Source organism: Gymnodraco acuticeps, unplaced genomic scaffold (genome assembly GCF_902827175.1).
Source record: "Gymnodraco acuticeps unplaced genomic scaffold, fGymAcu1.1, whole genome shotgun sequence".
Lineage (NCBI taxonomy): Eukaryota > Metazoa > Chordata > Actinopteri > Perciformes > Bathydraconidae > Gymnodraco > Gymnodraco acuticeps.
This window is the reverse complement of record NW_022991154.1, coordinates 3,396,627-3,423,367: the sequence shown is the minus strand read 5'-3', so window position 1 is coordinate 3,423,367 and position 26,741 is coordinate 3,396,627. Positions and strand designations below refer to the sequence as shown.

The 26,741-nt window shown below is 40.6% G+C and overlaps 1 protein-coding gene across 3 annotated transcripts in view; it reads right to left on the bottom strand.

Annotated features, from left to right (window-relative positions):
- LOC117560486 (carboxyl-terminal PDZ ligand of neuronal nitric oxide synthase protein-like) overlaps positions 1 to 26,741 on the bottom strand; it is a 263,608-nt gene that overhangs the window by 55,725 nt on the left and 181,142 nt on the right. For all 3 annotated transcript variants that reach the window (XM_034237337.1, XM_034237338.1, XM_034237339.1), the window contains one exon: positions 11,768 to 11,929. In XM_034237337.1, the coding sequence (XP_034093228.1) occupies positions 11,768 to 11,929 (162 nt within the window). The remainder of the gene's footprint in view (positions 1 to 11,767; positions 11,930 to 26,741) is intronic.

The window sequence follows — 26,741 nt, the reverse complement described above, 5'->3', positions numbered from 1 at the left end:
ATTCCTTTTAAAACTTGAAGAGAGACGTTCTGAAACCTTTTACTAAAAGTAGAATCCAAGACAAAGAGTCAATTAAAAAGGTGCTCTACTTGTGCTGCGGTGGTCCCCTGGTAGTAAACCTGTTTGCTACCCAATATTTTCTGCTCTCTTATCGGAGCGCCGTGAAATTGAAGGAGCTCCAGGCGAACAAAATGGCTCCTTAATGTTCTAATTAGGCGGCAGCATCTCTCTTCCTTTTTATTACCTTCTTTTGTTCAAAACTGTTCCCCAGAACAGAGCGGCGCCTGAGGACAAATTTCATCTTTCCAACTCATGCTTTCACAACAGTTTCCTTACGATTGACTTCCAGTCAGTTCTTTACAATGCAAAAAGCATACAAAAGATATCTTCAGTTGCCTCCCTCTTCTCCCAAATTGGTAAAGCACAACTGATTCACACGCAAAGACCAACAACTGTTACTTAGGTAAAACTTGAAAAATATTGGCATCATTTCTCAAGCACACTTTAGGAATGAATAATGTTGAAATAAGTCTGCACATAACCACATATAAAACTAAATGTGTGTATTAAAATTTGTAAGAGTTGCATGAACTTATATACTAACTTGACTTTATTGCAGTGGTGGAATGTACTGTACTGTATAAAGTACTACAGTAAAAATAATTGAGAGAGGTTTGACTTTGCTTGAGTATTATCACATTATGCTACTTTACACCACTGCATTTGTAGTCACATGTTGCACTTTTTACTCGTTACTTTGCAGATTTAGATTATCAATACAACATATAAATCAACTTATACATTTTATTATATATTAATATGGGTTAAGCGTGCAAGTAGTATATCACGTATTTCAAATAAACAACACTTTACCAAGTGCAAAATTGAAGTGATGAAGACATTAATGCATCAATCATAATTGTACAACAGTTCAAATGTATAGTGCCTAAATGGGCCATTCTCCATACTGAGTACTTTTACTTTTGGTACTTAAAGTATAGCTTGATGCTAATACTTTTGTACTCTTACTAAAGTACCATTTAAATGAAGTACTTTTACTTAGGTAAATAATCTTAGTACTTGTTCCACCACTGCTTTATTGACATTTGTCCTACCTTTCTTTAATCCAATCCTTTAAATATTTGAAAGCATGGACACAGTAGAGTTTAGAAAAATAAAATAAAGTTAAGGACCTTTATGCACATGTTTCTTTTAATTCTATGTATTAACCATTAGTAGTACAAAGTGTTTCCATAAACTCTATGTTTATGTTCCATAAATGAAATGCAAATGTAAGTCTTGGTTTGGAATTGCAGAAAAATGTTAAGTACAAGGATAGATTTAGAGTCAAAATGACGTATGTTGTAATGGGTATAACATCCTAATCTTAAAATGCAGATATGATAAAAACTGTGATGAGGCTGTTTTAAATGATGCCATTTCCCTTTCAGACAAGATTGAAAAACTGTGACTCTCCCAGTGGGAGCGTAAGGAGATTAGGCCTGCTGCTTCTCCACAGGGTTGGTTGGTGAGGGTGTTCTCTTCACACAGGATTAACATCATCACATCCCTGCCCACGCCAGGCCCCTTTGATTTGGGAGTGTTTGAAGCCCCTTCAACACTTGTTCTTTCTCTATTTTTATCTCATTTTTGGAGGAAAAAACTAAAGGGGGAATGCTCATTTTGCTGGTGCAATGATAAAGAAATGTTTAGAAAGGCACTTATGTGGGTACAATGGGGAGAGAGTGATTGAGGGAAGTGAGAGAGAACAAGACAAAAGTCCAAGGGGAAGGGAGAATCAATGCGTAGAAAAACTGACAAAAAGAAGAAAGAAAGAAGATGGAGAAGGAGAAGGAGCAATTAAGGACAGGCTGGTGAATCAAATGAGAAAAAGAAGGACGAAAGGAAGGTGTAGGTGGCAAGGGAGGAGAAGGAAATGTTGCAGAGAGGACAGGAAAGAGGGGATCAAAAGGAGATGGGAGGAAACAAAAAGAGGAATTATCTTTTAAACAAAAGGAGGAGGAAGGAATGAAGAAAAGTAAGCAAGCTGGAAGGAGAGAAAACATTGTACTCTCTAATTTCCCTGACTTCATTAAACATTTCCACATCCACTTATACCTCAGTTAGCTATGATTATAATTGGCCAGTTAGATAATTTTCTTCAATTTACTGTGACCTCTGACCGACCTCTGCAAGGTTTTCTAATTTTGCCAAAAAGTTACAACACTTTAATCAGCAATAAGGTCAGAAGTGAAAGCCACTTTATCCCTTCCAAATGAGCAAAAACTCATGCTGCCATACTGCAACATTAACTTTAAATACAGCTGCTGAGATTATAAAGCAAAGCTTTGCAGATGCACAAAAGAACAAACCAAATGAGACAAAACAATGTATCAAAAGAAAGGAAAATAGGGCTTTGATTTAAGATTGTTATCTTTATGATATCAATGTGTGAGGGCAATTTATATAAGAAAACATTGAATATTAATAAAGAAAAGGGGAATTTGCTTTAAAAAGGATTAAACTTAATTGTACTCTTAAGGTTATAACTTTAAGTCAAGAAGTCTTACTGATGATCCAAATAAAGAATATGTTTTTCCCATCTGAAATATTGTGTGTGGTCTCAAAATCACATTATTATGACAGAACTGCCAAAACTTGACAACTCTGCACAATCAGCGGGGGCTTGCTGTTGTCGCAATATATGTCTTTGAAATAGTTAAATTGGATGCTTTGGGATCCTGTGACAAGTTTGAAACAAAGAGTCACCCCACTCAAATGTTCTGGTGGGAAACTGCGGCAAAGACACCAGGGAAGTCCCTTTTGTTTTGACAGTGAAACTAAGTTTGAAACTCTTGATACTCTCTATGTGCGTTATCTGGGCAGAGCTAATCACGTTGTTACCGCCTGCTGTTTGAACATCAGAGGTGGAGTAAGTTCTCCTCCCTCATTACGGCTGGTTAAGAGCCGCAGCCTCAGGCAAGTTTAGTCTCACCTTTCAGAGGGAGTTTAAGGGGTGAGGGAGAAATGGGAGAGTATGGATAAAGACATTTTTCTGTGGCCAATCTATTGTTTTTTTTCCCCCTTCCCTAAAATATTATACTTATTTTATGACTCCTCCCATTCACCAGGTTGAGAACTACATATTGATTACAAATTGGCATACTTTAAATACCTTACTGACTAGTTGACTAGTCTATTAGTCAAAACAGTCATTAACCTGTTAACCCTGAGCCTGTTTTTCAGGTCTCAGACTCGAAAATGACATTCCCAGAACAAATGACTATCTACACTTCTAAAAGGGGTAAATTAATAATCTTTTTTCTCAAAGCAATGATAATCCTGTGAGTTGGATGTAGAAAAGTCAAAATCAATATAGATTTGCTTTATTTTAAAGTAAATTCAGATTGAACATAGTAAACATTTTTTAATTATAGTGTCCGTCCAAAAAAAACCCAGTACCCGCAGTACTTTTCCCACTTTAGTTCCAATATAGTTCCGAAATGTCGCGTTCACACCAAAAAGAGCCGGAACTAAAATGAGTTCATCAGAACCTTTTTTACCCCCTTTTCCGTCCCTGCTAGAGAGCAGGTTCCTATGTCTGATTGGCTGGGCGGAATGCAAACCACGCCCCGTGAAAAAGTTTTGTGAAGCCGCCATTTTATTATCCTCGCATTAGCATTATTAGTAGGGCCGGGACTTTAACGCGTTAATTAAGATTAATTAATTACACAAAAATTAACGCGTTAAAAAAATTAACGCATTTTAATCGCACTTATTTTTGCACCGCGGAACGTTTCTCACTGGATGAGTTTCAGGCGTACCGATTATACTGGAGCACCAACTAACGTTCATGACTTCAGACAACAACAAACCACAGTGAACAACAGTGGGAAATGTTGTTTTAAAAAACGGACGGATGGAAGCGTTGATAAGAGCACGGTTGTGTGCAAATTATGCAAAAAGGAATTCGCATATCACCGCAGCACATCAAGCCTCAAGTATCACCTCAATGCAAAACATATAGCAGCTAGCGTGGAAGCTAGCGTGGACGTTAGCCTCTTTTATCGCGTTCACACCATACAGTCTATGGTTCACACCAAAAAGAGCCGGTACTAAAATTAGTTCATGAGAACCTTTTTACCCCCACGAAAGTCCCTGCTAGAGAGCAGAGCGCTGCTAGAGAGCAGGGACTTTCGTACGGCTCTCTTGTGAGAAAAGAGCTATATTTCTGATTGGCTGGGCGGATTGCAAACCACGCCCCGTAAAACTCCCAAAAAGTTTGTGTGAAGCCGCCATTTTATTATCCTCGCATTAGCATTAGCATTAGCCCAGCGCAGAAACGCAGAGAGACTAACTTATGGCAACACAAAATAAAACATGGGAGCGGTGGAGAGATGAGGAGGTGTCGGCGTTCTGGCGATTTACTCGGAAGGCTTCAGTAGAAGCTGCTGGGACTTCCCAGCAGCTTCTACTGAAGCCAGTCCCCAACTCCGGGGACTTCCGGCCGGGGAATTCGGGGCGGCAGTATACGCCGTGAAGTGGTTTGCGGCCTGCCAGTAAACCCAAAGCAGAAGAAGAAGAAGTGACGTCAGCGGCTTCATTTGTTCTCATGAACTAAGTTCTCATGAACCTTTGTGGAAAAGTACTGCGGTGTGAATGCGCCTCATGGTATACTAAAATCCATGTGAAAAAAATTGCTTCTCACTGTTCTCAGGTCAAATATTTATATGCGATTAAAAATGCGATTAATTTCGATTAATTAATTACAAAGCCTCTAATTAATTAGATTAATTTTTTTAATCGAGTCCCGGCCCTATATTAGCATTAGCCCAGCGCACAAACGCAGAGAGACTAACATCACACAGTAGAAGCCAGTCCCCAACTCCGGGGACTTCCGGCCGGGGACTTCGGGTGGCAGTATACGGCGTGAAGTTGTTTGCGGCCTGCCAGTAAACCCAAAGCAGAAGAAGAAGAAGTGGCGTCAGCGGCTTTATTTGCCTAATCCTTCTCCATGAACTTATTCCGGTGTGAACGCGATCTGTACTTAGTTCATGAGAACTAAAGAGTTCTCATGAACTACTTAGTTCATGAGAACTTTCTCATGAACCTTTGTGGGAAAAGTACTGTGGTGTGAATGCGCCTATTAAATGATGGGATAGTAGACTAAAAGCTTTAGGAATCCAAACTATACAATATAATAAGTACCCTGTATCAAGATGATTGATGCAAAAACAAGTGACATTTGACCTTTTAGAGAGGTTTAGAAAAAAAAAACACTTCTGGGGTCATTTGGGTGGATTTTCCATATCTCTGGCCCCCCTCGGTCGATTCTGATGATTGACACATGTTTTGAACCGGGAAGTTCCTAAATCCATCTAAACATTACCATTGGTGAATGGAGTGATGCGCAGCCAGCGTGCCCAAAACCGGAAGCTGGGTTGTAGCTCTCACAAACTCTATATGAAATCTCCGTTTTGACAAAAATGTTATGATGGATTATCAGTAATCATTTCAAAGTGACACAGACACATTGGATTAACCTTGAGCAGCGTTGTTATCGATTTAATTGCCCATTGAACACAACTTTTGATCAGAAAACAGCAAAGGTAAGACATATTTGCCGTTTTGGCTCCGTAAAGCTACGTTGTGTGTTGTCTGCATGGTTTTGCCTTCGCTGCCCTGAGTTCTGGTCGCACAGTGATGATATATATACCTCTAGAATCTGTGGAATCTCAGCTTTCATTTGATATCTTGTTTGTGCAGATCCGATAAGTAATACAATATTTCTACCGTGAGTTCTGCGCGTTAGCATTTTTTCACTTAGTGCTAATTCAGAGGCTTGGTATTACCCTTGTTTCGTTTAGCTAAAAATGGTTCATATCGTCAGTTAGCTGAGTTTCTTCCCGTTAAGTGGGTATGACACATTAATATGGGATTAGTTTTGTTTCATAAAGATAAAGCAACACTTTCTCAGAATCAAGCAAAACTAAGAGTTTAAGAGAACATTTAATTTAAAAGATAAAACTAAGTTGCAAACAAATCATTTGTGTAATCATGTAAACTATGAGTCTTTTTTCTTTGTTTTAACATAGGTTTTTGTTGCAGTTCTCTTTGCTTCTTTCTCAATGATCAGACTTTTGCTCTCGCTGCAGCTCTTCTCATTTGCAATTCTGACGCAAACGTCCCAGGTGGGCGGGACTATCAGGGGTGCGTCCCCATTGGCTACTCAGTTTTTGAGTGACAGCCTAGTCCTCCAGCGATTGTACAGTGCAGGCAGCTGCGGTGCTGTAGCTGAGCATGGAACACCCCCAGAAGAACCAGCATTTCAATTATTATAATACTACAAGTGAAAATATATGTAAGTATTGATCATTTGTGTTGATTGTGCTGTACTATATGGTCTGTTTCTTTATTGTGTTAAGCGAGAAGTAAATAAAAGCTGTGCTATGAAAGTTAGCTTTTGCTAGCTTTAGATCCATAACAATGCAAGCTAGTAGCCTAATAGCAGGGACAGTTAGCTACATAGCTAGCAGTGAGTGAGTGAGTGTTCAGACACTGGCACACACATTCAAACGGACTCGTGTGCCTGACTCTACCAACAGGCTTTCACGATTTTGTTTAGATATGCAAGTATAAGCCATGATAGCTTATTTTATTAACACGCTAATTTGATATGAAAATCAATGGAGGCTGAGTTAACTTTGTAGGAAACCTACCGTCCATGACTGCCCCTGAGCTGTGTTTTATTTGTTAACTTCATATTTTTCATTTCCTAAAACATTTATTTTCCTCTCATATTAACAGTGTGGATCATTGAGACTGCGTGGCATCCAGAGGTCTTATCCCGTTTTCCCACTTCCTCTGAGGGGACAGCACGGAGGGGGGGCATAAAGAAAGACCTGCACCATCTTCATCCACGCTGGGCGTTGCTGTTATCACTGGCTCAGTGTCATTTCGATCATCGCATTTTGAAGCAGAGGCTGGTCAGTATTGGCATATCCAGCCATGCAGTGGGGTGGTTTGTGAACTACCTCTCTGAAAGGTCCCAATGTGTTCATTTTGATGGGCTGTCTTCTGAGTGGTTAAACATTACTAATGGTGTTCCTCAAGGTTCTGTTTAAGGTCCGCTTTTATTCTCCATCTACATCAATAGTTTAGGTGAAAATGTCGATGGAGCAACCTTACATTTTTATGTGGACGATACCGTTATGTATTGTGCAGGTCCCTCCATTAAGGAGGCTGTTGTTGAATTGCAAGCTGTTTTAACATTATTCAGACTCAGCTCGCTGAACTAAAGCTTCTTTTAAATGTTGAGAAAACCAAGGTAATGCTCTTTTCAAAAGCTAAAAATACACCAGAGCCTGTTTTAGAATACACGCAAGGAATACAACTTGAAGTGGTTACCTGTTACAAATACCTTGGTATCTGGCTTGATGATTGTCTCACTTTTAAACGTCATGTCAATAACCTGCTTAAAACACTGAGGGTTAGGCTAGGTTTCTTCTACAGGAACAAGTCCTGTTTCTCGCTTGAGGCCAGTAAAAGGCTAGTCACTGTGACCTTTTTACCTGTACTGGACTATGGTGATTTGATGTACAGTGGGGCAAAAAAGTATTTAGTCAGCCACCAATTGTGCAAGGTCTCCCACTTAAAAAGATGAGAGAGGCCTGTGATTTTCATCCTAGGTACATTTTAACTATGAGAGACAGAATGGGGGGAAAGAATCCAGGAAATCACATTGTAGGATTTTTAATGAATTAATTGGTAAATTCCTCGGTAAAATAAGTATTTGGTCACCTACAAACAAACAAGATTTCTGGCTCTCACAGACCTGTAACTTCTTCTTTAAGAGCCTCCTCTGTCCTCCACTCGTTAACTGTATTAATGGCACTTGTTTGAACTCGTTATCAGTATAAAAGACACCTGTCCACAACCTCAAACAGTCCACACTCCAACTCCACTATGGCCAAGACCAAAGAGCTGTCAAAGGACACCAGAAACAAAATTGTAAACCTGCACCAGGCTGGGAAGACTGAATCTGCAATAGGTAATCAGCTTGGTGTGAAGAAATCAACTGTGGGAGCAATTATTAGAAAATGGAAGACATACAAGACCACTGATAATCTCCCTCGATCTGGGGCTCCACGCAAGATCTCACCCCGTGGGGTCAAAATGATCACAAGAACGGTGAGCAAAAATCCCAGAACCACACGGGGGGACCTATTCAATGACCTGCAGAGAGCTGGGACCAAAGTAACAAAGGCTACCATCAGTAAACACACTACGCCGCCAGGGACTCAAATCCTGCAGTGCCAGACGTGTCCCCCTGCTTAAGCCAGTACATGTCCAGGCCCGTCTGAAGTTTGCTAGAGAGCATTTAGATGATCCAGAAGAGGATTGGGAGAGAATGTCATATGGTCAGATGAAACCAAAATATAACTTTTTGGTAAAAAATCAACTAGACGTGTTTGGAGGAGAAGAATGCTGAGTTGCAATCCAAAGAACACCATACCTACTGTTTAACATGGGGGTGGGAAACATCATGCTTTGGGGCTGTTTTTCTGCAAAGGGACCAGGATGACTGATATGTGTAAAGGAAAGAATGAATGGGGCCATGTATCGTGAGATTTTGAGTGACACCCTCCTTCCATCAGCAAGGGCATTGAAGATGAAACGTGGCTGGGTCTTTCAAGCATGACAATGATCCCAAACACACCGCCCGGGCAACGAAGGAGTGGCTTCGTAAGAAGCATTTCAAGGTCCTGGAGTGGCCTAGCCAGTCTCCAGATCTCAACCCCATCGAAAATCTTTGGAGGGAGTTGAAAGTCTGTGTTGCCCAGCGACAGCCCCAAAACATCACTGCTCTAGAGGAGATCTGCATGGAGGAATGGGCCAAAATACCAGCAACAGTGTGTGAAAACCTTGTGAAGACTTACAGAAATCATTTGACCTCTGTCATTGCCAACAAAGGGTATATAACAAAGTATTGAGATGAACTTTTGTTATTGACCAAATACTTATTTTCCACCATAATTTGCAAATAAATTCTTTAAAAATCAGACAATGTGATTTTTTTTTCTCATTCTGTCTCTCATAGTTGAGGTATATCTAGGATGAAAATTACAGGCCTCTCTCATCTTTTTAAGTGGGAGAACTTGCACAATTGGTGGCTGACTAAATACTTTTTTGCCCCACTGTATATGAATGCACCTGCCAATTGCCTGATCAAGTTAGATGCTGCGTATCACAGTGCACTGAGATTTGTGACAAACTGTAAAGCATTAACCCATCACTGTACCCTGTATGCAAGGGCTGGTTTGCTTTCACTAACTGTACGGAGGCTCAGTCACTGGTACATTTTTATATATAAAGCCATGTTAGGGAAACTTCCATCCTACATCTGCTCCCTGATCTCACGGCGAATTGTAAGTGGCTACTGCCTGAGATCGCATGCTGTAGTTTTATTAAATGTGCCAACTGCTAGGACTGTCTTAGGGAAGATGGCATTTAGATGCGCAGCTCCTCTGTCTTGGAATAGTCTGCAATTGAAATGGAAACTGAGCAATCTGGTGCCACTAAATGTTTTTAAAGCTCGGTTGGATGCTAGTCAATCGGAAGCTGTTGGTACCTGTTCATGTGGATAGTTATGTAAATTGTAAATCCCTGTAATGATGCTGTCCTTTTTGTTGTTCTGTTTATGTTTTTATGTTTCATGTGGAACCTACTTGAGCAAGTCTCCCTTGAAAAAGAGATCAATGATCTCAATGGGATAAATAAAGGTTTGAAATGAAATGAAATGAATTTCATTTGACCAAATGTCTTTACATATACATTTAATAGATTCTATTATTATCCACCTTTTTGTTTTATGTCATTTTATTTAGAAAATTCTTTGAGACTTAATCTTCTGGTTCAAATGTCAATAAATGTCATTTGTATAATCAGTCTTTTGTCTTTATTCTACATACAAATTGTAGAGATTCCATTCAAATCTGTTGATTATTCATATCTTCCTCAAGCTAGGAATAGTTTGTTGAATTTTTTATGCTAAATGTATATCATTTTCTCACATGATATAGAATGAGACAACACAGTTTGTATCCATTGTGTATGAATGCTTCAGCTCTTCAGACCAACATAGTAAGATGTGAGCATGTTCCTAATTGTGTTGGTATGCAGCCAGGTCTGGTCTGTTTAATAAAGCAAATCTGCCACTTTTATAATTTTTTGGACGGACACTATTATTTACATTTTTTTACTATGTTCAATCTGAATTTACTTTAAAATTAAAAAAATTCTATATTGATTCTGACTTTTCTACATCCAACTCACAGGTGTATCATTGCTTTGAGAAAAAAGATTATTAATTTACCCCTTTTAGAAGTGAAGTTATAGTAATTTGTTCTGTGAATGTCATTTTCGAACCTGAGGCCTGAAAAACAGGCTCGGGGCTTAACTGGTTAAGGAACTACTATAACAGGCTAAGATGACAGTAGGGATGAGCAATATATGGATGTTATATCAATTTTGTGATATGTGACAAGATACTTTTGAAGATTTTGAATATTGTAATATATAAATGTTGTCTTTGCCTGGATTCATAAGGAACTTATTATTATTTTTCGAGTTTCCCCCTGTAGTGTGTGATATCGTATTTTTGTGCATGTAAATGGTCTGCAAAGGCTAAAATCCTAAAGTGACCTCCCCTGCCTGAAACACCAAGAACATAACATAGTGACATCATTATGTAACACTAACGCTTCTATTGGCTAGCGCTCCAACACATTGTACTTGTTGGCGGGACATCTCTAAGTGGTTGACCAATCAAAACAGAGCTGAACATTAACATAATATGGCCCTTTTAAAGGCCAGTAAAGTAAAACATTGGAAGAACAGCCAAGGTCAGGTCGAACCATCTCACGATAGCTCATTCTCATTTGAAATATGCACCTCCTTTCGTGTGCCAAAGCATAACTCATTTAAAAATACACACCAGTGTTTTCTGCAGTGACCTCTGACTTCATCAAGGTATTATTGAAGGCATTTATGTCCTGGCACGCCTGATCTAAACGTGTTAGCTAGTGGTTGTAGCTGCACTCTGTGTGACGTTGGAAAGGTCATGACAAGGGACCAGCTGTGTGAACAGGAGGTTCAATCAGGACCAGTGGACCCTTCTCTGGGAGACCTCACACATCAGTATCTACCAGTCTGAGACACTTCTCAGTCAGGAGTGTGTGTGTGAGTTGCATTTTCAAGTCTTGAGGCCTTATTGCAAGCAGGCTGACAAACTGTGTGTGTGTGTGTGTGTGTGTGTGTTTTCATCCAATGTATAAGCCCTAAGCCATTGCTGTCACTAACCGGTTCTTTAGCTGAGCCACTCAAGCTGGGTGATTGATGGCTGATGCTGTGTGCACTCAGATCTTACATTATTTTGTTCAACTTCAGATTGGATTGCAGGCGGGTGTTGATATCTTTCCCTCTTCCAATGATCCTTGAGTGTTTCCAATTGATCAAATATGTATTTTCCCTTGGCACTGTTGTTTAGCAAAGACTGTGTTAATCACTGCTTTTGAAGTCCGATCAGACTGTCAAACTATGCAATGCTGATCAGAAATATATTTAAGTGTTTAGCTGTTAAAAGAGGAAGTTAGGCAACAAGGTGCGATATTGAAAACTGTTGAGCCAAAACCGAACAATGCGTACCGGTCACATTACGCTTTCTTATCAAAAGAAGTGTGGGTTTGTTTATGTGTGAAAAACATACCTGTGCCACAGCGACTTGTGTCTGCTGCTCTTGCTGCTGGAGCTGCTGGTTGAGCAGCTGGATCTGGTGGTGGGTCGACAGGGGGCCACCTGGTGGCAGTGTGCCCGATGCAGGGAGCAGCATCCTGGGGCTGGCAATCAGGAGAGAAGCCTCCTCTGAAGCCTGCAACCAGTGAGAGAAGAGAAACATGTGGTCAATATTTAGTGACAAACCAAAAAATATTGATTGAGTATCCAGAAAGTAAAATTTGGACACCAATTTGGCACAAGCTTATTGGCGCCTGGTCGTGTATTATTGCATTAAGCGGTGGTCTATTAGATACACTTAAATATATAATGTATGTATATAATCCTAAAAAATATCTGATATTTGTCTGATTTTAAGGAAATTAAGTATTATAACTAAAAAAACTTCACACGTTTCCAAAGTTCTCAAGATTGAGGATGCAGATACACACAAGGGGGGACTAATTAACTAACTAATGAATAAATACACATAACCACCAGCAGCATCAATAAAATCCCTTGGAGAAAAAGCCATCATCAAAACAAGAATCTGAATCGGAAAAGTGGAACTGATGATTAGTTGCACCAGTGTGGGATGAGCGGTGCTGAGAATGAAGATCAGCAGCACTGGGACTCCAACTATAATGAGCTTTGGGACTCTATCAGTCTAACATGTGATGCTATCAAGCATCCTAATTGTTTCAAAGCTATAGTTACAAGTGACAAATGCCCTCTCCATTATTAGCGCATTCAAAATATGTTTTGTTATGCAGATGCACCATTTTGTATTGAAGGCTGATAAGGACATTCAAGACAATAACACCTGGAATTGAGAGGGAACCACATGTTACAACATAAAATAAAAAGGCACACAATGGACACAGTTATCTTTGAACACGTCCTGCCAGTTTTCAGTGGAAACAATACTTTATTGAGAAACATGCATGGCTTTTTTACAATTTAGTTTTTCCAAGAAGCAAAAGGACTGATCCATTACAGCTTGGTTGATTGGCTGTTTATCAATGTTATCACACAGTCCAACCGTAGAGTATTTACAATTGAATTTGCACTTAAATAAAACACTGCATTTAATTCTTCAATCCATCAAACAGTTAAATCAGAGAATGGGTCCTCAGTATGTAAGTATGCTGTGTATTAGACACTGAAAGTGAATGCAAGCAATGGATCCAATCCAACCTAACAGGCCACCGAGTTGATGCAACAACAAGAAACACTAAGATGAAAAGAGGCGGTTATGAAAGTCAAATATATGGTACAGTTTAATTGATTGGAACATGGCACAATTGCTTTTTTTTCTCTAATGTTGGCTTGCTAGTTCTTGCAGCTCAGTAGTCTTTTACTCAAACACATAAGAGAGAAGGACTACATGTGTGTTTGTTTCTTACTTTATACATGACTGCTTGCAAAACTCTGAGCTTAATCGGTTTCTTGTTGGTGTCACCTCTAATTCCTTTTCAAAGCTGCCAGGTTTGAACAATTAGGTAGCTGACTGAATACAAACCATGTCACATCTCTAATGAGCAAAACAAGGTGCTTCAAAGTGACTGGAGTCGCAATGCCAAATAACGGTCAGCAAACAAGTTGGCACCTGATTAGATTGAACCTGAACCCTCCTTAAGGATCCATGCCAAAACACTTACCATCTGTCACACCGACTGGTGACAAAGAGACATGACACACACACACACACACACACACACACACACACACACACACACACACCACACACACACACAACACACACACACACACACACACACCACACCACACACACACACACACCACACACACACACACACACACACACACACACACACACACACACACACACACACACACACACACACACACACACACACACACCACAACTGATTACCTGTCTTAGCCAGATCTTTTGGGGGTAATTGAGAGCAAATTATCAAAGATGAGAGGTGGTTTGGTGACATCACATAATGAATAGCAGGCAGAAGGTTGTGTGTGTGTGTTTGACTACTCAGAAAAATAACAGATCACATAAAGTAAAATCACATTATCTTGCATAAAACAGATGCTTTTTTCACCTTTTTCATTATATAAGCTTCTTTCAGAAAGCTGAGGCCACACTCTGCCTCTAATGATGTAAAACAAGACTGCTGCTTTGAAATAGCGACTGTTGTCAGATAAATAGAGTGTGAGCGGGTTTAGGGACTGAATAGTAAATAAGATGATTCGGCATCAGCAGTCAAACTAACAAAGAGGATGACTTGTAATTAGGGCTGTCAAACGATTAACATTTTTTAATCAGATTAATCACAGTTTAAACATTAATTAATCACCATTCGAACTATATCCAAAATATGCCATTTCTTTATGTATATTGTTGTGGGAATGGAAAGATAAATGAAAGAAGGCGGATATATCCATTTAACATACAGTATGTAGCTTATGTTTATTATAACATGTGTGTTCAAAATGAAAGACAGCCCACAACACCTATCAATCATCAAACCGTGGGGTCTTAATTCATTACGTGTTGATTTCTATCAATGGGGGAGTACTTCAGGAAAGTCGAGGGGGGGGGGCTAGTGGAGTACTTCATGACCACAGAGCGTGAACGTTGTGATCAGCTGTTTTAGCGCAGTTCTCCAGTGAAGGGGGGGGGGAGTCTCCCTCCGCAGCCGGTTGGCGTAGTTTTGGCACAATTCCGTTATACAGACCGACGTTAACAGCAGCCCTGTCTGTGCACACGGAGGACCGACTCTGTCGTCCGGTGATCTAACCGCCTTCTGGAAAGCTTCACAAGTACGTCGGTACACAAATGCGCTTTGTGACACAAGTGACGGTACGCATTTCAGATTACGCACATAACCTGCCGTACCAGTTATGTGCACCCCCTGTACTACAGTAAAAGTATTCCCCGTCGGGACTTCCTGCAACAACACCACGCCGTTATCTTGATTCTGATTGGCCAGAAGACATTATCAAAGATGTTCTATTGAGACGACGATCACTACGTGACAAAAGTTTTCAAAACCGTTTCTGGTCTTCGGTATTTCCAGACAAGTGGCTACTGAAATCAATCTTACTAACTGCTGTCTGTGCAATTTACTCCGTGCGAGTTGGCGGATTTTATTTGGCTTACTTTAACATCATTTTTCATGGTGGGGCTAAGCCATTTCTTGGTATGGGTGTAGCCTACCCAGCCATACCCTGGCACTGCCACTGGTGGGATGTATGGGGCGGGCCATTCTGCACATGCGTTAAATTGCGTTAAATATTTTTAACGCAATTAATTCAAAAAATGAATTACCGCCGTTAACGCGATAATTTTGACAGCTTTACTTGTAATATGTTTGGCCTTCAAGCAACTGTGGACAGAACAATAGCCGTTAATAGAGAATCAAAAAGAAGACAACAATTAAACTGACTGTCAGCTGCAGCAGAATAAGAAGCTACAGATGGAAAATAAATCCAGTTGTACATTACACCATTGGAAACAGTATACGTTTCTATGATGGTAGGCTTACCAATAACAACTCGTTTACAAGTATTAGCAGTTTTCTTGGAGACATCCACAGAATATCTAGAAAAAAATATCTTAGCAGTTTTTAGAAGTAAATGTAGATGGATTTTTCTGAGTAGTGCAGTGACAGTTAATACATGTAAAGCTTTTGGTATGAATGTAATACGAAAATGTGACCAAAAGGCGGTTTTCCTGGAAAATAAATGGCGGATATCAAAAGTGTTTCAGTTGCACATGCAAAGTTTGAAAGTCGAGTGAAAAGCCAGTGTAATCAGCACACACATTCAGGACAGTCTTTCCAGGAAAGCAATAATGGCATTGCACTCACTTTTTTGTGTGAAAAGTTACCAAAGAGAGCTGCAGAGACGAGTTCAAACCCTGGATGTTCTCTCTCCTCCACACTGTCAGATTTGAAAAGTTACAGAAATGGTCGGACACAGCCCCACCTAATTGTTTGCTTGTAGCCTTATTTAACCAGGTGAAGCCCCTTGAGATCAAAAGATCTCTTTTTCAAGGGTGACCTGCAGGACATTAGTTACACATGTAACATAAAAACAACAGAACAACAATAAGGATGACATACAACATAATGTACAGGGTACAGTTTACAAACTCTATTTACAGTGACAGGTACCATGAGTATCAAACAGCATGTCAGCCAGCTGAGTTTTAAATGATGCAGGGGAACCAAAGTGCTCAGTTTTAAACATGTTTGGCAGGGACTGTTCCCAATTTAGTGGAGCTGCACAACTAAAGCTTTCTTCCCTAAGACAGTCCTAGCACTTGGCACATTTAATAAAACAACATCATGAGATCTCAGGCAATATGTACTTTCAATTCGTTGAGAGATCAGAGATCAGATATTAAAAAGGTAGTTTACCCAACATGGCTTTGTAAATGAACATGTACCAATGACTGAGCCTCCGCTTACAGTTAGTGAAGGCAGACCTGCCTTGGCATACAGGGTACAGTGATGAGTAAGTGCTTTACAGTTAGTAACAAATCTCAGGGCACTGTGATAGGCGGCATCTAACTTTTCCAGGCAATGGGCAGGTGCATTCATATAGATCAAATCACCCATAGTCCAGCACAGGTCAAAAGGTCACAGTGACTAGCCTTTTCCTGGCTTCAAAAGAGAAACAGGACTTGTTTCTGAAAAAGAAACCTAGTCTAACCCTCAGCTTTTTTAGCAGGTTATTGACATGAAGTTTAAAAGCAAGACAATCATCAAGCCAGATACCTAGGATTTATAACTGGTAACCACTTCAAGTACTTGTCCTTGCATAGTAACAATATCCAAACAGGCTCTGGTGTCTTTTTAGCTTTTGAAAATAGCATTACCTTGGTTTATCAACATTTAAAATAAGCTTAAGTTCAGCAAGCTGAGTCTGAATAATGTTAAAAACAGCCTGTAATTTATCACCAGCCTCCTTAATGGAGGGACCTGCACAGTACATCACGGTATCATCAGCATACAAATGTAAAGTAGCCTTCATCCACATTTTCACCTAAACTGTTAATATATATGGAGGAATAAAAGTGGACCTAAAACAGAACCTTGAGGAACACATTAGCAATGTTTAACCACTCAGAAGACAGCCCATCAAAGTGAACACATTGGGACCTTTCAGAGAGGTAGTTCACAAACCAACCCACTGCATGGCTGGATATGCCGATACTGAGTAGCCTCTGCTTAAGATGCGATGATCGACGGTATCAAACGCTTTGGAAAGGTCAATAAATAGAGCTGCACAACTCTGCTTTTTATCTAAATACTCGTAATGTCATTCACCACTTTCATTGTGGCAGTGATGGTGCTATGTTGTTTTCTGAAGCCTGACTGATGTTTAGACAGGATATATTTTTACATAATGTTGGCGCAGCAGCCATTACCAGCAAAGGTCTAGATAGCCTTGGACTAAATACTACGGAGAAATAAAAGACGCCACACACTTGCATTGTAGTTCACATGACACCGACTGAGTTCTCCGAGTGAGCCAGCAATGATCCCTTTATTAGAACCAAGCTGTTGAATGCCAGATTGACAGATATGAACGTCAGCATAAGAAGCATTCAAGAGATTGAAATCGTTCACAACCGTTCAACACCCCCAACTTGATCTTATTCTTGACAACCTTTGACATTACATTTACAACTTTTTTTTTTTCATTTTAACTTTTCAATCATGCCCTTTGTTACAGGCTTGGTTAAAATATCAAGCGACACATTCTGTTGTTGGGCAGTATTCAATAATAATGTTTCCATCACTACACTGCAGATCGAACAAATGATATTCTGATATCAACATGTTTACATCTTTGACGACCACACAGGATTCTTTGATAGTGCAATTGCCCCTTGGTTGTCCTCAAAGATTGTCACTGGTTGCATAATCATTTCCACTGTCCATTCCTTTTAATAATTGCACAGATAAAAAAACTTTCCTGTGTAGCAGCTGCCAATGCCATATATTCCTGCTTCACATGTGGATAAAGCAACTGTAGGCTGTTTTCTTAGATTTCCAGGAAATAACAGGTCCTGTCTGACATAGACTAAAACAGTACCCAGTTGTGCTCCGTCTGTCATTTTGATCCGCTGCCCCAATCAGCATCACAATATGCAACAAGTTTTAGTTTTGAATCACTTCTCTTGTAACACAACTCCTGGTCTACAGTTCCCTTCAAGTATCTCAACACATGTTTTGCTGTTACCATATGCTGTTCTTTGGTTCGGGTAAGTGTTGAGACAACTTACTGACAATACAACTTAGATCAGGTCTAGTACATGTCATCACAATAAATCAAGCTGCCTACCACTTCACGATACCTCTTTTGATCAACAGATTCACCTTCATCGTCAAATTGTTTGTTTATACTCGCATGGAGTCGATCTATGCCCTTGCAGTCAGACATGTCAAACTTTTGCAATATTTCATGATGGTACCTTTTCTGGTTCGAGGTACTTTATTTCACCATCTGTCTGTGTGAAATCAATTGCCTAGAAAGTTCTTAAGTTTGCCAAGATCTTTTCATCTTAAATTTGGCTCCCAAAATGTCTTTACATTTTGGATTGTTTGACGGTTGGTTCCTGCAATGATAAGATCATCAACCCAGATTATCAAAATAATCCTTTCACCTTTAGATGTTAGTATTACTGTAAACACAATGGTTCAGCCGGATTTTGAATAAAACCATTTCACTTAGATAATCAATGGAGCATTTTATTCCAATTCCGTCCTGATTGTTTCAGACCATACAGTGATTTGTTAAGTTTACAGACCAGTTTCTCCCCCTTCTCTGACTTAACCTCAAATCCTTCAGGTTTGTTCCATAAACAACTCACAGTCTATAGGAGCATGTATATGCCTTTTAACATCCCTTTGATGCAAGTTCTAAAGCCTGGTTGTGCTGCGATTTGCATTAGCCTACGTACAGATGTCCTCATTTGTGCAGTTGGAGAAAAGGTTCCTTATAATCAATACCAGGAAGACACTTGGACTATAGCCTTTTGCTACCAATTACCCGTTTCCGATCTTGAAATCCAAACTTTTTCTTGTTTGCTTGTAGCATAGCACATGGTGACCCAAATGTTCTCATTTTTGAAAGGTTAGGAGCTTCTTTCCTTTCACACATGTAGTATGGAGTCTGTCCTACACGTTTGTTGTACAAACACCTATTTCGATGACAGCCAGCAGTCATAACTGCCATATGTCCCCACTCTTTGGTAGGTTACGCTCCAATTTAGCATGCATCTTGCCATTTCAAACCCAATGTTCTCCAATTTCTCTCAGCTGTCCCATTTGATGGGGTGAATACGGAGTTGAGGTCTCATGTCTGATGGCATTTCTACTTAGCAATGACTGAAATTGACCAGAAGTATACTCAGTACCATTATCAGATCTAATGCATTTGATTTTTCCATAAGGTGAAACGTCAGCAATGTACTTCTCAGTAGCCTTGACTGTGTCACTCTTAGATTTCAAAAATAACAAAAACTGCCTCCTGAATAGTCATCAGTAAATGCCTAATGTGTATCTGAACCCATCTTTAGCTGTAGGATCTATAGGTCCAGAAATCGTTGTGTGTACAAGCTGCAGTGCAGCCTTTGCCCTTTCATCTGGCTCTCCTGCTCCTGCTCTGAGCAAATTTCCCTTTTGTGCACACTTCACATGTCAAATTAGATGTATCAGTTTTGCCTTTAATTGTCATACCTTCTGTGACTTTTTGCAATTTCAACACATCTTCGTAGTTACAGTGACCTAGAATTCGTGCCATGTTTTGATATCATAACACACATGACATTCATCAACATCTTCATCATTAACTGTGTTTAAATAAAACAATCTATCATACACCTTAATATCAAATGTCATACCGTTCTCGTGAATGAGCTTGTTCTGTCCTTCTTTGAATACGACCGTGGCTCCATTGGTCGTCGCTTGCTTTGACCGAGAAATGTCTTGGGGAAAGGATGGGACGTACAGCGCCCCCCGTCAGCATCGTCTCCACCTCTCGACCCGTATTGTCTTTCAGCCAAACTTTGGCTGCAACCTCTCTTCAGCGCTATGCCAGAGGCCCTCACTCCATCAGCCAACTCCAGGACATGTTTTCGTGGCTCGAAACTCTCGTCAAAGTCTTTGATTTGTTCATGTCAGTCATTATGTGCGATGTAGCACCGGTGTGTCGACCATAAGCCCTCTTTGCTTCAGTCCATCGCCCGGGTCGCTGTCCACCTGTCATTTCGCGGGCCTTGAAGGCGAATGTGTGGTGGTGGTCGTGGTCCCTCTTCGTCCATGGCCTGTTTTACGTTGTCTCGTCGTCCTCTCCGCCTGCAGTTTGCATCTCTGTGCGTGGAACTCCTGCAAAAACGGCACCACTGTCTCTGTTGTTCCCCGTGACCAGCAGCCTTGCACTCGCGGGCCCTGTGACCCTTCTGGGCCGCAAGTATAACAGGTCAGCAGCTTCACATCAAAGTCTTTGCCTCTTACTTTCATCACACTGTCATCAACTGAGCTCCCACTGAACCTTCTCAGTGCTCTCGTAGCTCCTCAGCTTGGTCTTGAACTCGGCGAAGTGTGATCTTCTCATCACTTTGTGTAGTGTGGATAGAAAACGGCTCTAAATGACGCTGGCAGCCCCTTCAGAATCATAGCTATCAATAAACGTCACTCAAAATCTCTTCTGCATTCCTTCAGTGCTGTGATAGCAGTCTCTGCTCGTATAATATAGTCTGTGATGCTTTCATTAGCATATTTCTGGAGAGACGTAAGCTCTGTATACAAGCTGATCACACGCGGGTTTTCCTGTACCTGCGTAGTGATCCTCAGAATCTTCAACGCCTTTCTCCCATCGTCCGCTGCATCTCTCATGACCAGAGACAAACTTGTATCGTCCAACAATTGAATAAGTTCAGCGTAGACTTCTTCATTTTTATCAGCGTCTGCTGCGGCTCTTACCGCGGCTCCTTCTGCGTCCCTCTTCGCCTCCGCCACTGTCAGGCTCTTTCAATATGGTGCTTTTCAGCCCTTGTAGACGCAGGTGGCCAAGAAACTTTGTTTCCCACAACTCATAGTTTTTCTCATCTCCGTCAAAGCACAAACGATTCCATCGGTTTTCCAAAATCCTTTCTGGGCCCATAACCTGTTGGCGCAGCAGCCATTACAGCAAAGGTCTAGATAGCCTTGGACTAATACTACGGAGAAATAAAAGACGCCACACACTTACATTGTAGTTCACATGACACTGACTGAGTTCTCCGAGTGAGCCAGCAATGATCCCTTTATTAGAACCAGCTGTGTGATTGACAGATTGACAGATATGACGTCAGCATAAGAGCATTCAAGAGATGAATCGTTCACAACAGTTCAACACATAAAAACTCCTTTACCTGTTCACTCACTAGGCGTTCGAGCACCTTCGCCAGAACTGACAATTTAGAGATTAGCCTATAGTTATTTAAAATAGTTGCCTCCCCTGCTTTTAGTAAAGGCAAGACATAAGCTGACTTCCATACTTTTGGAATTGCATTTGTGCTGAGGGAGAGGTTAAAAAGAGTAGTAAGAGGAAGAGCAATACAATCTGCAGCTATCTTTAAAAAGAAAGGTTCTACGTTGTCTGGGCCAGCCGGTTTCTTAGGATCTAGCTTAGATAAGGCTTCATGAACAACATTGACAGTAAAAGGAGGTAAAAACTGAAAGAGTTTTCCAGACCACATTGTTCAGAGTCACGGATTGGGGTGTTCACAGAAGCAGAGTTAGTCACAGAATCAAACATAGAACCGCAGGACACAAAATGCTCATTAAAGCAATTTAACATAGTGGCCCTGTCCGATATAGTGCCAGATGCTGTGGTAAGGCACGGAGGTAGCTCATTACAGATCTCACCGGTGGATATCGATCTTATTGCTTTCCAAAATTTCCTAGGATTATTTAGGTTTTCTGTGGTAACTGACAAATAGTACTTCGACTTTGCACTTTTGACATTTGAAGTGAAGCTATTCCTTAGCTGCCTAAAACGCAGCCACTCTACCTCTGAGCCTGATTGCCTAGCCTTTGCCCAGGCCTTGTTTCTCTCATGAAGGAGACTAGACAGCTCAGCAGAAAACCAAGGATTGTCTCGTCCCTTTACTCTAAATTTACGCAGGGGTGCATGTCTATCAATGATCTCCATAAAACCAAGATAAAAATAAGACCATGCAGTTTCCACATCAGCACACAGATCGATTTTACCCCAATCAAAATCAAACAGATCATGCAAAAAACCATGCTCAACAAAATGTTTTTTGTCTCTCTTAATGATAATGCGAGGTTTAACCTTTTGGACCTTAGTGTCCCTAATTGTGGCTACAACACAGTGATTGCTCAGATCATTTGCAAATACTCCCACAGATGAATATTTATAGGGAGCATTAGTTAAAATGAGATCAATTAGGGAGGATTTATTAGGGGACTTAATATTTGGGCGAGTAGGACTGTCAACAATCTGAGTAACATTCAAAGAGATACAAAGGTTTTTAAAATCCTCTGACACTGCAGTTAACCAGTCCCAGTTAAAATCTCCAAGTAGCACTATTTCCTTGTAGTCTAGTTGTGATAAAATATTTGCTAGTGAAGACAAGGAGTCTTTGACAGCTGAGGGGGGTCTGTAACAACTCACTACCATGACCTGTTGACCCTTTGCCACTTCTATATTTATGGCTAAAAATTCAAATTGCTTACTGATCGATTGGAAACTAATGTGGTTACACTGAACTTATTCTTAACATAAATGGCAAACGCCACCACCTTTATTAGGCCGGTCGGTACGATACACATTAAAACCATTTAAGGCAATGTCAGAGGCCAAAATAGATTTGTTTAGCAATGTTTCTGATAAGACAATGACGTCAGCGTCAGACGATTTTGCCCAGATACGGACAAAATCTAGTTTACCTAACAGACTGCGCACATTCAAGTGGATGAAACCCAACCCAGACCTAGCTTTAAAATCAGCAGGAGTAGCGATCTGACTACTACTACTGGGCGAACCAGGGTTAGGTTGTACATTTCTTGACATTAATAACAACAAAAAAACCAGGCATCTTTTCCTCTTAAACGACACAAATACATTGTCATCTAATTTAGAAACACCGGAAAAGTCTGCGAGAGTGTGATTAGAGCTTAAGAAGCAGTCCTGAAGAACCATCATCGCAGGAAAATAAAAAAGACAAACATATTTTGTCTAACAGATTGACTGTGACAAGGCAACCGGTAATTGTTTGAGCAACACATCCGAACCTTTGCAGGGGATGCCCACTGCGGGTGGCAGAACAGACCTGAATCCAGTAGTCTTCTCAGAATGACTAGAGATCTTCTCATAGTCCAAAACAGTTAACAGGCACAGCAGAATCCCGATATGGGCCATTTTCCCAGACCAGCACACAGTATCCGCGATGTTCCTGGAGCAAAATCAGCACAACAGCAAAGGACAGGCGAAAACAGCAGCGTGGAAAGCGCTCCGGTCCCTCCGTGGTATCCCCGGGGTGTGAGAAAGCAGGCCTCTGCAACAGCAGAACCAGGGACAGGTGGGAAGCAGGCCCCCAGCGAGTGGTAAAATCCTCCTCCGCACAGGCAGCACACGCCCGGTGGAAGCAGGCCAAGCCCCGAAGCGTGGATCCACTCCGTCTCTCCCGCGACGATTCCGGTGGTAAAAAACCTCTCCAGTACAAGCCGTATTCTACAGGTGGGAGCAGGCCCTCCATAGATCGCAGATCGCAGGCAGCAAACAGGTGGAGCCGCTCCGTCTCTTCGCGACGAGCAGGCCTCCGTAAATCGCAGATCGCATGCAGCAACAGGTGGAGCCGCTCCGTCTCTTCGCGACGTCTCCGGAGGAAAAACACCTCAGTACAGCCGCACTCGACAGGTGGGAGTAGGCCTCCACAGTTCGCAGACAACTAAAACTACTACTTGTATAAGCAGGGATGGCTACAAGTGTGTAAGCAGGAGAGCTAGATGCTGCTAGATGCTAACAGATGCTAACAGATGCTAACAGATGCTAACAGGTAAGTGCGAGCCTGTAGAAATTGCGACTGCCTCCAATGAGAGCGTAGGTGTGAGTGACAGCGTAGGTGTGCAAAATATTTATGTGAAAAACTAATGTGATGTTGAAGGTGTGACGGGAAGGGGGTTTCCAGGCAATTGACTTGTCTGACATCAGTTCTAAAAAAGCACACTGTCAGCATCTAGTAACACTGTTAGATCCACTGAGAACTAACACACCACGGCTTTGTGCAGCTTTTAGCCTCTTTTAGCTCGTTCATTAGGAGTTTGACAGTATGGTTGAGAGTCCCACGGCTCTCATCAACCAAGCCTATATACAGTATGACATTGTCAGCAGCTGTTCTCAGCAAAAATCGGCTGAACCAGCTGAGTATATGACCACTCCTGAAGGAAAGAAGGAGAGGAAACATATCTTATACAATTCCAGAATCAGCAGCTACATGTAAAGACCCATCATTTAGTCAAATGGTAGCCTGCCATTTGTTTCACTTTATTCATTTGAATCACTTAATTTATTCAAGAAGATTGGAAGCAGTCAGGTAAAACCTACGCAGAACTTAAAGGATATTGAATTTTGTACTTTAAAAAAGCAACAAAAAACTATAAAGATTTAATTAAACGGCAAGGCAACAGTGAATATTTTCCACTTTTGTGCCAAACTGAATTTGTTACTGAAATATGTCACTTTGTTTTGACCTGTTATTACAACTTCTCCTTGAGCCAATTACTGTTAGAAATATGGACGTTTGAGGGGTTTAATGCAGAAAGATTAGTGAGAAACACCACATTAATAATCTGGTCGGGAAAATCTATTCATAAAAATGCTTCAGTAGCGATGACATCCATCATCTTTTAGAGTTGCTTCCATGAAAGACAGATGACTGAGTGATTTACTTAGATGATGGATGGATGGATGATGATGATTCATGGTGACCAATTTTCGAGACGAGCACCGAATCCAATATGAATGCAGAAGTACACACGCCAACACACTTTCCAACACACAGTAAGCACTTGGTTGAGTGAATACTTGCATATTCAAACACTGCTTAAGCCTCTCTGGCCTGGAAGCTTGTTTAAAGCAGCCAAAGCCAATTACAGAAGACAGAAGAGTGGAATATTCAAACTATTGCGTAGGAAGTTAGAGGTTGGAGGAAAAACTGCTAAATCTGAAATTCCTCATGATAACAGCTTGAGTCTGACCTGCCAGAGGAAAGCTCTCCCTATTACCATCTAATTCTCACACATGCTATTACAGGCTCTTAGCAGGCAGCTGCGTCCTCCTGTATCTTTTAGCATATTGTATACTCATTGGAGGACAGCAAAAGGTGGGGAAAAGTGGGTGAAAAGAAGTGAAAAAGGGGTTTAAAGACAGCAAGGTGTAACAGACAGAAAGGAGAAATTGATGGTATATATATATATATATATCCCTTCCCACACACACCCACCCACAATAAAACACCACGATGTTAGACAGTGTCTGGCTTCCCTCACTGCTGACAGCCTCTGCTACAGATTTACAACTTTATAAAGGGCTCTTGAGAAAAACCCTGCGGGATCGCTCTACTGAGGCACTGCATGTAATATAAGACTGCACCATCAACTGTAACATCATTAGTAGTAAAAGTAGTGGAGAGGAACTTGGGAATACATTTACGTTAGACCTTAGTTTCCCTGTTTCTATGAATAAATCATTTAGAAGCATGCACAACTCAGTGAATATATCTCAATGGTAAGAGCAGGTGGTGCTCGCCCATTGAGATTTGTGACATCCAACTGTGCATTTATACTGTATGTATGATGTTTAACATGGGGGAAGTTCTGCAGTTCTCCTCTTCTCTAAAAAGCACTTCAATTACTTTCTACTTATGGTTTCTTGTTTCAGAGTGTAAATGGTATAACTCAGTTTTTTGCGGAAAAAGCTCCTAAACTATCTACTGTAGACATAAGAACAAACAAAGTGTGGCGGCTAGCTGTTAAATAAAGTGAAACATTTAGCAGCTCAAGAGCCACCTTTTCTTCTTCAGGAGATAGTGGAAATCCTGCTCCAAAGGTTGAACTTCAATATTTATATTATATTATTATTCAATTTGCCTGGTGCACAGACTCTTAATGGATGCTAATGTTGCACTCAGTCTGTTAGATGTGTTAGGAGGCTAACTCAAGCGTGATTATAGTGTTGAATTCACAGTTTATTTCTCGTGCGCCCAAGAGGCAAAGAAAAGGTCAATGCATACTGGCCAACGATCAATAAACACATTTCACTTCACAAGTGTTATTGTTGAATTGGTAAGTTGAGACATTCAACAATTGGTAACCAAGCGATTCCAATTCTTCTCCCAAATTATTTTCACCAAGAAGGCTTTTGACTTCACTTTATATTTTCCATGTAGCTTATCTAACTGGGCTTTCTGCGTTCAAACCAGTTGGGTACATCCAAGGAGCTACAGTAACTGATTATAATGATATATTTGTTATTCCTTGTCAAGGTAGTGCATTTTTAAATGTACTTTTGATAAGCCTATACATCAGGTAGGTCTGAAACTGTGGGTTGTATGTGACAAAAGCATAGTCAGCTAGATTTGTAGTTACATTCAACAGCAATTCTGGCAAAAACATAAACATCTTGTGGCTGTACACAATATGTTCTTCAACTTAAGGTAACAGGTACATGATGTCAAATAAGAACCTCATTATTCATTCATGTTATATGACATTTTTGGGGAGTAAAGAAAGGGAAAATCTGAACTCTTTATCAACTCTTTTTTAATGAGGGAGACTCTTTAAGGCCAACTCTCTTTTTAACCTTATGAGGTAATTTCAGTTTGGGTTTTTATAAAGATGAGGGGTGGATTTGTATATAGTTCAAATATTGGTTTACTTGCTCAGAGCAGTTTATCAACAAGGTCT